The 13,384-nt window shown below is 49.9% G+C and overlaps 1 protein-coding gene across 2 annotated transcripts in view; it reads right to left on the bottom strand.

Annotated features, from left to right (window-relative positions):
• SH3RF3 (SH3 domain containing ring finger 3) overlaps positions 1-13,384 on the bottom strand; it is a 265,016-nt gene that overhangs the window by 30,202 nt on the left and 221,430 nt on the right. For both annotated transcript variants that reach the window (XM_005884662.2, XM_014532104.1), the window contains 2 exons: positions 9,800-9,970; positions 7,289-7,536 (listed from right to left, as the gene is read on the bottom strand). In XM_005884662.2, coding sequence (XP_005884724.1) covers positions 7,289-7,536; positions 9,800-9,970 — 419 coding nt within the window. The remainder of the gene's footprint in view (positions 1-7,288; positions 7,537-9,799; positions 9,971-13,384) is intronic.

The raw sequence follows: 13,384 nt of genomic DNA, 5'->3' as shown, positions 1-13,384 counted from the left end.
CCCAGGCATGATTCCTGGGCCAGAGGCATCAGGCCTGGGTGGGGGGCGGAGCCGGTGATTGGGGGGATATGAGGGTCCCCTTGCCCAGGCCTGAAGCCTCGGTCAGAGGCGTCAGGCTTGGGTGGGGGGTGGAGCAAGTGATCAGAGGGAGATGGGGGTCCCCTGCCCAGGCATGATTCCTGGGCCAGAGGCATCAGGCCTGGGTGGGGGGCGGAGCCGGTGATTGGGGGGATATGAGGGTCCCCTTGCCCAGGCCTGAAGCCTGGGTCAGAGGCATCAGGCTTGGGCGGGGGTGGAGCAAGGGATCAGAGGGAGATGGGGGTCCCCTGCCCAGGCATGATTCCTGGGCCAGAGGCATCAGGCCTGGGTGGGGGTCAGAGCCAGTGATCGGGGGGAGATGGGGGTCCCCTGTCCAAGCCTGACACCTCTGGCGGAGGCGTCAGACCTGGGCAAGGGGCCGATCAGGCGATCGGAGGGTAATGGGGGTCGACGCCTCTGGCCGAGGCCATCAGGCCTGGGCGAGGGCGGAGCCGGAGATCGGGGGGATAGGGGGGTCCCCTGCCCAGGCCTGAATCCTGGGCCAGAGGCATCAGGCCTGGGCAGGGGACCCTCATTTCCCCCCGATCACTGGTTCTGCCCCCTGCCCAGGCCTGACGCCTCTGGCAGAGGCATCAGGCCTGGGCAGGGGACCCTCATTTCCCCCCGATCACTGGTTCTGCCCCCTGCCCAGGCCTGACGCCTCTGGCAGAGGCATCAGGCCTGGGCAAGGGGCCGATCCTGCGATTGGAGGGTGATGGGGGTCAATGCCTGAGGGATCCCAGTATGTGAGAGGGGGCAGGCTGGGCTGAGGGACACTCCCCCCCCCCTCCAAGCAGTGCACGAATTTCGTGCACCGGGCCCCTAGTATCTATATAATTCTTTATTTTTTCTTTCACTTTTTAAAGGTATTTTTTCTGGGTATAGAATCTGAACTTGACAGACTTATTTTTTTCAGTACTTCTTTCAGTTTTTAAATGTCTTTTCACCTGACGTGTTCATGATGAGAAATCTAATGTCATCCTAATTTTTCTTACTTTATGTATCTTTTTTTTTTCTGGATGCTTTTAAGATTTTCTTTGTCACAGAAAAAAATTGTTGTGATTAGAGTTTTTTTCATGATATAGTTTTCTACTTGTCTCTTATGCTTGGGGTTCAACAACTGTCATTAATCTATGAGTCTCTAGTTTTCATCAAATTTAGAACAATTTGGATCATTATTTTTTCAAATAATTTTTCTCTCACTTTTTTCTCCTCTAATTTGGGGACTTCAATCACATGTATATTAAGCCACTTGAGGTTGTCCTGTTGTTCATTGATGCTGTTTTCATTTTTAAAAATTCTCTTTTGTGTTTCATTTTTTATAGTTTTTATTACTATACCTTCAAGTTCACTAATGTTTTCTTCAGCAGAGTCTAATTTCACATTAATTCCATCAAGTATAATCTTTTTTAAAATACATTTTTATTGATTTCAGAGAGAGGAAGAGAGAGATAGATAGAAATATCAATGATGAGAGAGAATCATGGACCATCTGCCTCTTGCATGACCCCTACTGGGGATATAGCCCACCACCCGGGCATGTGCTCTGACCAGGAATCAAACTGTGACCTTCTGGTTCATAGATCATCACTCAACCACTGAGCCACACCAGCTGGGCCCATCAAGTATATTTTTGATCTCCACACACTATAGTTTTTATTCCTAGAAGTTTGATTTGGTCTTATAAATACCTTTAAAATCTCAACTTTCTAATATATGGAATGCAACTATAGTATCTGTCTTCAATGTCTTTGTCTGCTAATTCTAACATCTATATTGGTTCTGGGTCAGTTTAGATTGATTGATTTATCTCTTTGTTGTTGCTAATATTTTCCTGCTCCTTTGTATGCCCACAATGATAGCACTAACAGCACTTACCCTTCCTTGCAGTCTTTGCTTGGCTCTGGGTAGTCTCCTCACATGCATATGCTGATTAGTTCTCAGTGCACTACCCCAGAGGGATGCCCTGCACCCTTGGAAGTTTCCTCTTTGTGCTGAAGTCTGAAATCTTCTCTAGGCAGTGTGCTGGGCCCACCTCTGTGTTCATCATTTTAATTGTATCATTTCTGTGGTTTTCTGATATCTATTGTCTCACAAACTCTTGCTTTATAAATTTATCTGCTTTTTTTGGTTATTTCCAGTGGGAAGGTAAATCCTGTCCTCATTACTTTATCTTCGCCATAAGCAGAAATCTAGTTTCATATGACGCAGTAATTCCATGTCTGGGTATTTAATACTCCATCATATGAAACTAGATTTCTGCTTATGGCCAAGATAAAGTAATGAGGACAGGATTTATCTTCCCACTGAAAATGAAAACATTAATTTAAAGAGATATGTGTAACTCTATGTTTATTGTAGCATTTACAATAGCCAAGAAAAAGCAATCTAGGTTTCCATTGATAGAGAAATGGATAAAGAAGATATGATATACATATATAAGTATTTATATAATATATGATGTATATATAATATATGCAGTGGAATATTAAGCAGCCCAAGAAAGAATGAAATGTATGAAATATTGCCATTTGAGACAACATGGATGGACAAAGAGGGTAAAATAAGTCAGAGAAAAACAAATGCCATATGGTTTCATTGATATGAGGAATCTAAAAACAGAAAATAAATGACTAAACAAAAACAGACCAATAGAAACAGAGAACAAGCTGATGATTGCCAGAGGGTAGCAGGATGGGGTGAATAAGGTGAAGGGGAATAAGAGGTACACACTTCCAGTTATAAGAAAATATATGTCATGAGGAAATATAGAATAGTCAATTCTATTGCCATAACTTTGTATGACAGATGGGTACTTGCCTTAGTGTGGTGATCATATTATAAGATACTAGAGGCCCGGTGCACAAAATTCGTGCACTCAGGGGCTGGTCCCTCAGCCTGGCCTGCGCCCTCTAGCAGTCCAGGAGCCTTCAGGGGATGTCCAACTGCCACGGAAGCAGGAGAGGCTCCTGCCACCGCTGTTTTGCTTGCCAGCCATGAGCCCAGCTTAGGGCTTTTGGCTGAATGGTTCCTCTGAGCCAGTCATCGTGTGTATCTGCCCTCCCCCTGCCCCCTGATTGATCGCCCCACAAGGGTGGTCTGGAGGCTCAGGCCACCCGGCTGGCGGTGCTGCAGTGGGTGGGCAGGGCCTCCTTCTGTGGGGCAATCGATCTGGGGGCTCCACGATTGATTGCCCTACAGAGGGAGGCCCAGGCCAACCAAGGGATCACACCCCATGCCTGTCGCCTGCAGAGGGAGGCGACCAGTGGTGGGTGGGGAGGGGGGAGGCAGTGCCACACAGATGGCAAGCAGTGGCAGTGGCAGGGGCGGGGCAAGCTGCCAGCAGCTGGGGGAAGGAAAGCCCTGATCGACCCTGATCACTGGTCAGGCCTAGGGACTCTACCTGAGGGGTCCCAGATTGAGAGAGGGTGCAGGCTAGGCTGAGGGACACCCCCCCCGTCCCCGTGCATGAATTTCATGCACTGAGCCTCTAGTATAGGATATAAATGTCAAATCACTATGTTGTACTCCTGAAAAAAATATAATATTGTATCTCAACTTTAATAAAATATAAAATAAATAACTAAAATTGAAAAAAGTCTTACTTTAACTTTTAGATGAAAAATATGATTATATCTATTACTGAAAACCCTTTAATATGCTCCTTTGCCCTTAGGATAAAAACTGAAATTCCTTGACATAGCCTAAAAGAACCTCATGGTCTGCCCCTGCACACCTTTTCAGTGTTACCACAAGGCAGGTACATACCCTCCTGCATTCCTTGTTCTTCCCCCGGACCTGGTTTTAGTTCTCAAAGGCATCAGTCCTGCGCTAGCTTCACTATCACTTCATCCACCACTGCATGCTCATCTACTCATCTTTGGGATCGAAAAGCAAATTTTGCTTCAGTAGAGAGAGAGTTACTATTGTTCTCCTTCCATACTTTTTGTCAGTCACATCAACTCCGTGAGGCTATCACAGCAGGGACTGGTCTTCCTCATCACCATGCCTATGCCCTCGCCAGTCCCTCTGCCCCAATGTCCTCTCTGCTTTAATTCAAGGCAGTGTTACCTCCTCTTGAAAACTTTCCATAAACCTCTTCCATCCCTCTCCTACTCTCCTCCCAGTCTGAGTACACTGTCTCTCCACACTTTCTTAATACCCTCCATCCTAGTGGTTTTCAAAATCTACTGAAAGTTCCCTTGCCCTTACCCCTAATCGGGGGTGGAAAAAGGGTCCATCTGGTTCTTCTCTGCATTTCCAGACCCCAGCAGAGCCTGGTGTGTACAGAGTTCTCTTTCAGTACTGTTTGCTGATGAATATATGGCTGCACAGGGCTCTTGCCCCTACTAAGCACTGATATGAGGCTATGTGGACACTATACTTAATGGGGAGAGCTGCCCTTAAAAAAAGGAGTTACATTAGTTAAGTAGAACAAATCATATTTGATGCTTTTGTCAAACTCCCTGACTTTGGCTCGAGATGAGTGCACTAATGAAATGCCTCTCAACCGCCTAGGTCGGGGTCTACTGAGATGGGTAATTGCAGCCCTGACAATACATTACTTGCACTGTCAACAGTTTTTTGTTCTCTCTCTTGCAAAATGCAGAGTAAAGTGGAAAATGCTGTGGGAACTCAGTGGCATTTAATTTACTGATAAGACGCAGTAGGAGCCTTTCTTTAACCTGGCTGTGACAGCAATAGTGTGTGGACAAGTATTAGGTTTGGAATGCAATTGGCAAACTATTTTACACCCTGTGCGCCACTCTTCCCATCTCTAGAATTAAACTGATGGAAGAGAATGCTTGTCCCACCATGGTAGTTACTATGGTGATGGATGGCTGAGATACAATGTTTTCCTGCCCTGGCCATGCCAATTCCTTTGGATTCAGCTTGTTATTCTGCAGAGGGAGAAATGACCAGCAGGTCTCATTTTTTTTCTTTGAATTGGGAAGTTGTGAGCAAGCCATGGCAGAGAAAGGCCATTATACTGGCATTTTGTGCAGAGAACCCAGGGCTGCTGTGCTGGGTGTGCACTCTCAGTGAGAAGCAGGGCTGTGGTGGTGCACACAGAAACACCTGTATGGGGGAGTGGGACCTGAAGGGACCTGGTCTGAGACTTTAGGTGCCCCAGGTCCTGCCCAGGTCCTCCAAGGGCCAAGGAGATGGGTATTTTTGGGGTAGAGCCCCAGTCAAGAAGCTCTGCTGTGGGTTCACTCCATCACTTGGCTACTACAAGGGCCGTGTCCTCAGCTGGAGGCGCCCACTCAGCAGCATCAGATGAACTTAAGCCAGGCCAGGAGCATAGCTGATCAGAAGGTAGCAGCTGGGGCTAGGAGGTCTGGCATCAGACGATGCGATTGCCGAACTCCTTCAGTACATAGACAGCCAGTTCTTCCCAGGCCCCCGGTGGCCAGAGCTGCCAGACACAGAATTCAGTTACATATGAAAGACTGCTAGGCACTCACAGGGACTGCAGGGCCAGTCTCGGAGGCTCTCCAGCCAGGGAAGTGCCCAACCCATCCATGAGGCTTCCCTGGGCCAGATCCCACGACTGCTGGACACAGACACCACCCAGCATGCCAGACACAGGCATCCGAAGTCCAACCTGCACCCACTGGTGATCGGGAACTGTGCACTGCAAGTCCACCTGCGGCCCCTGAAAAGCCAGGATGTTTTCACCATCTCCTGCATCCCCAAAGGGATCCACGCGGCATCTCACATTCCTGGCATCTGAGTGGAGGACACACATAGAGTCTAGGTGAGTGTCTGCACCTGGCCTGACAGGCGGCTGAGGGAGCAGGGGCTGCCTCCTACCAGGGCAGGCAGGACTCGTACATGGGATGGGAGTCCCCCTTAGGGAGGCAGTTCCAAATCAACCAGTGGGCCACAGTGTGACTAGCACCCACTGCATCTCCCAAAGCCACATGTCATTATCTTCCTCTATCAACAAGTCCCGTTCTGGTCTTTTCTAGGTCAGGGGATGCCATTGTCATCCCCCCAGTCCACTGGTGCCAGCTGAGAACTGGGCTTGGTTCCTCACTCCCCTGAGCACTTCCACCCAGAGCATCTCCAAGTCACACCCACTCTGCCTCCTGAACAGCTTATTATCTTGTCCCAGTTCCACTCATTGGATCCAGGCCCTCGCCACCTCACCTGGCACAGCGACCCCTTTCTCCTGGCTCCAGCCCCTTTCTCCTGGCTCCAGGCCTCGGACTGCCCACACCACCTCTTCTCCCTGCTCTTCCTGCTGATATTCACTACAGTGTCAACCCTCGGGCTTCAAGTCTCATGGTGGGTCCTCACTGCCTTCAAGAGAGAATTCAACCCCCCTGATCCTGTGGTAACTCTTATGTTTACTTCTTACTCTCATGCATCTAGTACTCCAATAATATTCTTATTCTCTAACAGAACAATAAAACAGCTGCAGTGTACTGCGTACATACTGTATATGCCATGTCAATGCCTTCACAGTGTTCGTGGAGGTAAGTGCGTCTTTCAGCATAAGAGAGTGGGGCCACGGCAGCCCCAGCATTCAAAATAGGTCTGCCGACTCCCAAGTCACACCTTCAGCCAGGCCTCCATCAGCTCGGTCTTTACTGAATTTCTTGCTGCTGGTTGAAGAAGACTGCTTTCTCCCACTTCTATTCGATGTTCCTTTCCTCCTGCTTCAAATGGCACCCTTCTCTGTTCCTACCTGAGTGTCACTCTGCTGCTCATTCTGGGATAGGCTCTTTAGAGAAGCCTTTCCCACTCTCCCTGCCCCATCGCAGGTGCCCCCAACAGAGCCTCCCCACAGAGCCAGAGCCCACCTAGCCACACTGCTTAACTGGTGATGTTTACTTTCACATGTTTTAAATTTCAAACTTAATTAAATTAAATTAAATTATTTAATTAAACTTAATTTAATTGCAATTTAATTTAATTGCAGGTGGTACCAGGTGGCTTGGTACCATTCAGGCTGTTAATCTTATTAGTGCACTCGGTCCTCCTGCTGCAGCCAAATATATAAATTGCTCATCAGTTTCAGTCTCCAGGACAGGGTAAGTCCTATCTCCTGGAGATCAGCAGGGTCAATGATTACAACAAGCCATTCCCGCTGTGAACTGATTGAGATCTAGGCGAGAATGTATCTACGATTTGTGTACCCGAGACCCCAGCCCCTTGACAAATTTCCCAGAGAGTGAGGCCCCGAAAGACTAGTACATACCTGTGGGGACAGTGCTCCGGGCCTGGCTAGCCGCTGGGGGAGCTGAGTGCCACAGACAACTGCCCACCGGGGGAGAGGCTGCCTGGTGCTGGGCCTGGGGTGTGGCGAGGGGGAGGGCTGCTCTCGCGGCGGTGGCAGGGCTGCTCAGGCTCCCACCGCCTGGGTGGATGCTTGTGGCCATCCCTTTGGCCAGTGGAGACCCTCCAACCACATTATTCCCAGGTGGCCCCGCCCCTCCTAAGGGAGCCCTGAGGAAAAAAAGAGAATGAACTCAAGTGACAGTGCAGACAAAACCACCCCACGTGGGCCATTGGTAAAGGCCTGCTCTTACACACTGGCCTTTCTGAGATGAAAGCCAGGCAGGCCAGGAGAGAACCCTAAAACAAAGCCAAGATAACCCTTGTAGGCAAACAATGCCCAGAGCTCCAGCTGAGAGGGCACCCTCTGTAAATCTTCATGGGGGCTAACTCTTTGTGAATATTCAAGAAGTAGCAAAAGAACCCTGAAAAACAGAGGCATTATTCCAACCAATAAAATATTTTGTACCAGAGCTACTGTTTTGACTCATTCTAACAAACAGCTGTGTGTCCCCAAACACCTCCAGAAAGAGCGATGGCTCAGTCACATCCCACGAGGCTTGGACACATCTGGCACCTGGCGGGAAGCAGTGGCAGGACCTACTCCCTCTGGACAAGGCCACCGCCTTGCTCTGCCGGCCTCTGGGAAGGGCACCAACAGACCATGTCCCGCTGAGAGATGTCAGGGAACTTGCAGCTTCTTACCAGAAAATAGATGCCCTTTCAGCCCACGGTTTCCAGATGAAACCAGTGTAGAGTGTTTCAGAAAAACCAATGGAAAACAGCAACTTGGAAGACGGGCTGTTCACACTTGCACACTTTGCATATTTGTGCTGTGGGGTGCAGAATACAGTGGAGGCGGGTTTTGCAAGGTGTTTAGTTTCAGGGGACTGGAATATCTTCCATTTGTCCAAGAGCTCAGTAAACTCCCCTTTGTCTTCTTGGGATCTCAGTCATGAGACACCAGAAGCCACACCTGGGAGAGAACAGGCTCTGCTGGGCGTGGCTCCTGGCCAGGTCAGAGGCCCCTCTCCAAGTGGCTTGGTACCATTGGGTCTGACTTCAAATGGTCATTGAGTCAGGTTTCTGCAGAACAGCTCTGGGGAAAGCCTCCTAGGGAAGGACCCAACTGTCCAGGGACTGGGCAGCACCTTCCCTCACTAGTTGTAGAGCTGCCTTGAAATTCACTTCCAGCATGAACCTGTCAGCTGGCCAGCCAAAACCATGACATTTAAAAAATCACATCTGCTACCTGCTGAACTCACTTTTTCCCTAGGAAATTTTTAAAAATTAAGTAAAGTGGGCTTGCAAATTGTGGGCCTTCCCAGGAATGACAAGAGGTGTGAGCCTGCCTCCAGGCTGGCACTGCCCCTTGGGCGCTTAGAAGTATGGATCTCTAGCACCAATGCAACATGTAAGCACTGTTTAATTTTTTTTCACAGCAGTCTTGTTTCAAAGGGAGTACAAGGGCCACGTCTCCAGTTTTCTTATGTGCCCTGGATGTTGACGCAGCTCTGAACCGGTAAAGGTCTTCCCTGAGCGAGACGGACTGAAGATCAAGCAGTGCCCTCATCTCAATGGGAAATTCTCAGACAACTCTGGATAACATTTTCAGCGAATTTTTAAAATTGCTCTGTTTTAATAAAAATAATATAACATACCCTAACCGGTTTGGCTCAGTGGATAGAGCGTTGGCCTGCGGACTCAAGGGTCCCAGGTTCAATTCCAGTCAAGGGCATGTACCTTGGTTGCAGGCACATACCCAGTAGGGAGTGTGCAGGAGGCAGCTGATCGATGTTTCTCTCTCATTGATGTTTCTAACTCTCTATCCCTCTCCCTTCCTCTCTGTAAAAAATCAATAAAATATATTTTTTAAAAATAATATAACAGACATTTTGTAAGACACAGGAAAGCACAAGGAAAAAAACACTTTTATCTATAATGCTACCAGTTAATAACAATTGCTGACTTTGGGGAGTACATCACTTTTCCTTTGCACATATGCATGTATGCGTGTTTTATGTAGAGCAGGTCCATGTGACAGCACATGTGCCTGCTATACTCTCACTGTGCACAGGAACCCCCCCTCCCCACATCCACACCCACACCCAAACCTGTGAGATCTCGCCCTCCTTGGTGACTCTGCCTCCACTTACTGCTACTGCCCTGACTGCAGCTTATTCTGCTCCCACCCTCTCCCTGAGCAGCCAGTGTCTGTTCCGGAAAAGACAAGCAAACCTAATTCGGAAGGGGAAATGCTTGCTACCTAGAACCCTTGTTCAAGGGGACTCTGAGCTCACAGGGCTGAACCTCACAGGCAGGGGCTTCCTGGCTGCCTTCTGAACTGTGTTTTGGGGTGGCCCAGTGATGACAGCTGCAGGGAAATGGGAGGGGGGATCCTCCTTCCTCTCCCAGGCAGCGACTACGACCTCACCTGGAAGCAGGAGTCACATAGTTTCCTGGGAACACCCCAGAGAGCCCAGACCTCAGGGACGTGCCCTTGAACCAGCCATCCTGACACTTCTCCAGGACGCAGTACATCTCGCCCTTGCGCAGCTCCAGCTCGTCACTCTTCTGGGGCTTGTAGGTGTAGAGTGCCAGGTACCTGCAGGCAGAAGAAGCAGGGCCAGGATCAGTAGTGGCAGGCAGGGCGGGCATAGAGCCACTGTGTTGTCCCCTGAGTCACATGTGAGCTCTTCTGTGGGTAAACCCAACTTAAGAGTAGCTGATGCCTCTGGGGACTGGCACACACAGCATGTGACCTGCTCTTCCCAGTAAAGCAATGAGGGGCTCGGGGAGAGGCATTCCCAGCACTGCCAGGTCCAGGGAGGCACTGGCAGGGAAGGGGCAGAGCTCTGCCCTGATCCTAGAGCCCATGGTCATGCCCAGCCCTGCGCCTACCCAATCAAGTGTGCAGCCAGGAGCACCTTTCCGACCTGACAGCTCAGTGAGGCTCCTTGAGCCGTGAGAGGCCCTGGGGTGTCAGAAGTAGATCTGGGGCCAGGTCTTAGGGGCCCCCCTGTTTTTGTTCATTTGTTTACTATTTTCTACACTGTCTATAACTTGGTGCTCTGGGCAAGAGAAATCTTTAGGAAAAACAGGGAGCAAGAGAACAAGCTGGAATGGGTTTTCCTTGTTTAGTCTCTGGCCCAGCCTTACCTTCGATCTGAGCTGGCAGAGGCCTCGAGGCCCTGAGTAGAGAAAAGGCAGCCTAGGTAGGGAATTCTTGGTTACATTCTTCCTTGCAATATTTGTACCACAACTAATTATTTAAATTTTACTTTTTTTTTTAAAGTAAGTTTATTTGAAGACAAGGAAAGAACAAACTTAGTGGTGGAAATTCCCACTTAGGGCCCAGAAAGTGGGCCTCCAAGCTGCCAAGAGCCACAGCAAGGCCCTCTGTAACAGATCTAGTGACCTGACCCCAGCCTCCCAGGGCACTCTGAGGACTGGGAAATGCTGCAGGTGCTTTGCTGCTTGGGGTGTGAAGAATGGTTAGTTGTGAGCTGATAAAACTGTGAGGCAGTTTCCTGCAGACACAGATTCACTCGACATTGCCCCTCCCAAGGGCTGCCTGAAGCCCACAGGGCTCTCTGTGGTTGGGGAAGCTAAGGTGCCATCTGGGCTCCAGATTCCCCTGAGGATCAGCTGCGCTTCCCCCAAGCACAGCTCAGCGCTGGCTCCCTCACAGGCCTGACTCCCAGCGGCAGTCCTCCCCCAATGCAGGGCAGTCCTCCACACGCGGCAGGAAACCCGACTTAGCACTAGTGCTGCTGAGGACCCACTGGCACCTACAGGCCCCCACGCTGGCTTTCTGTCAGTTGGCCCTGCTGGCACCTTCACAAGTGCCCACACTCTGCCCACAGGCTCCCACTCTGTTCAGGGTGACTTTCTGCCCTTCCCCTGTGCATTCTTCTCCACTCCCTCCCGGCCGGGGCCTGGTTCTGCTCTCTCCCTGAAGGTGATCAGCATAACAGGGTGCAGGAGGGCAGTACCGTGCTGCTGCAGGAGCTTCCCACAAGCTGGGTGCTGTCAGAGGAGGCTGGATTGTGGGGTCACCCCCCTGGCGCCTCACCACAGAGCAGGGACTTACATTACCGGGTCTTAATGTACTGAGCTCACACTGGTCAAGCCCCCTGCAGCCCGAGGTGCAGAGCCAGCCCTGTGTTACGGATCTGGGTAGAAGCGATCCCATCCCATGTGAGGCATGGCTCCCACCATCACAGACTGTGTAAACATTAGAAGGCGGTTTGGCGACCTTTTCCTGTCCCCACAGGTCCTTCACTCCCCTCATCTGAGAAACCCATGGAGAAGTGGAGGTAAGATTCACTCACAGCCCAAGTGGTGGCCTATTTATAAGGGCTGCTCCTACCCGAAGTGTGGCCTCCAGGACCAGATATTTATGCCCCAGGAAGCTCTACAAGGCAGGCAGATGAAGAGCAGACAAGCCCGGGTCAGGGAGTGGACTTTGAGTGGCCTCCCAATGCCAGGCAGTGAGAAGGGAGGGTGTGGGCTCCTGCAGGCCTCAGTGTGTCACGGGAGAGATGAGCAGCTACCTCCTGCACTGGGTAAGCAAACTGAGATCCCTCTTTGTGGGTTTGTGTTTTTTTAAAAAATATATTTTATTGATTTTTTACAGAGAGGAGGGGAGAGGGATAGAGAGTTAGAAACATCGATGAGAGAGAAACATCGATCAGCTGCCTCCTGCACACTCCCTACTGGGAATGTGCCCACAACCAAGGTATATGCCCTTGACCGAAATCGAACCTGGGACCCTTCAGTCCACAGCCCGACGCTCTATCCACTGAGTCAAACTGGTCAGGGCCCCCTTGTGTTTTAAGACAACCAAAGCCTTAGACAATCAGTGTCCATGGGAACTTTTATATGCTAGAAGAAGAGGGTAAGAACACTCTTCGACCTTTGGCTGACCTGAGCGATCAGGCCTTTCAATTATATGGGCTCACACTTCAGAGCATGTGACTTGACCTGCAGAAGGCAAACCCTGCATGGACGAGGATGACTGGAGTCATTCTGTCACAGACCTTCTGATAGCCTGGCCGGTGTGTGTCACAGACCCCTGGCTCACAGTAGCATGCTCACTGCCACTCTTGTCTCTGTGCAGGCGGCCCTCTCATGCACAACCTCAGACCATCTGTGAACATGACTACTGCTACTGTTTTGGGAAGGACAGACAGAGAACAACCACATTCCCACCCTACATGCCTGCCACCGGCATGCACGGACCACTAACTTCTTAGAGCTAAAAAGGATAGATGAGTGATCAGGTTAATCTGATAAACCAATGAAGTCATTGGATCATTTTCTCCCTAGTAATAAAATAAAGACTGATTTCAAAGGTCATGTTCTCAAAGTGGATTGTGCATAGTGCTGTAACGTATGAGATATTACTTGCCATGGTGCTTGGCACTTGGTACAAACAGCCATGGGAAGCACACAATGAACCAGTCTCAAGCATTGCTGGCCATGGTTCCTCTGCTACTCAGATGACCACTGTGACTAGCAGACACATCTCTGCCAAAATGCTCATCATCCTTTCAAGGACAGTATTTGACATGGAAGTCTTCCTTCTGTTACCCAAATGAAAATCAACCCAGACACGGACAGCCATGCTCTGGGAGGAGACAGAGAAGGAGAGAGCAGAGGGATGGGGTCCCCAATGGCAGAGTGGGGTGGGGTGGGAAAAGAAGTCTTTCAATCTCCACACAAAATTGAAAAGCCTGCAAGGTATGGGAGGTCTGTGCGTGGTGGGGCCTCCAAAATGTACTCACACACCTGGGAGTGACATTCTTGGAACTGTGCTACCTTTTGGGTCTCAAAGACAGAGCAGCCTTCTTGGGTGGCTGGTTTGATGCAGAGTTGGGGACTTTGGGCCAACACCGGGAGTCCTCTGCACCGAGGAGGGGTAAGGCTGTGGCTCTCATTGAACAAGAAAACATCTGCTGAAAGCCTGTGTGCTGGGCATTCATTTTGAGACCCAAAAAGTGGAACATCTGAGCCT

Source organism: Myotis brandtii, unplaced genomic scaffold, assembly GCF_000412655.1.
Source record: "Myotis brandtii unplaced genomic scaffold, ASM41265v1 scaffold842, whole genome shotgun sequence".
Classification (NCBI taxonomy): Eukaryota; Metazoa; Chordata; class Mammalia; order Chiroptera; family Vespertilionidae; genus Myotis; species Myotis brandtii.
The sequence above is the reverse complement of the archived record's forward strand: the minus strand, read 5'-3'. Positions and strand labels throughout refer to the sequence as shown.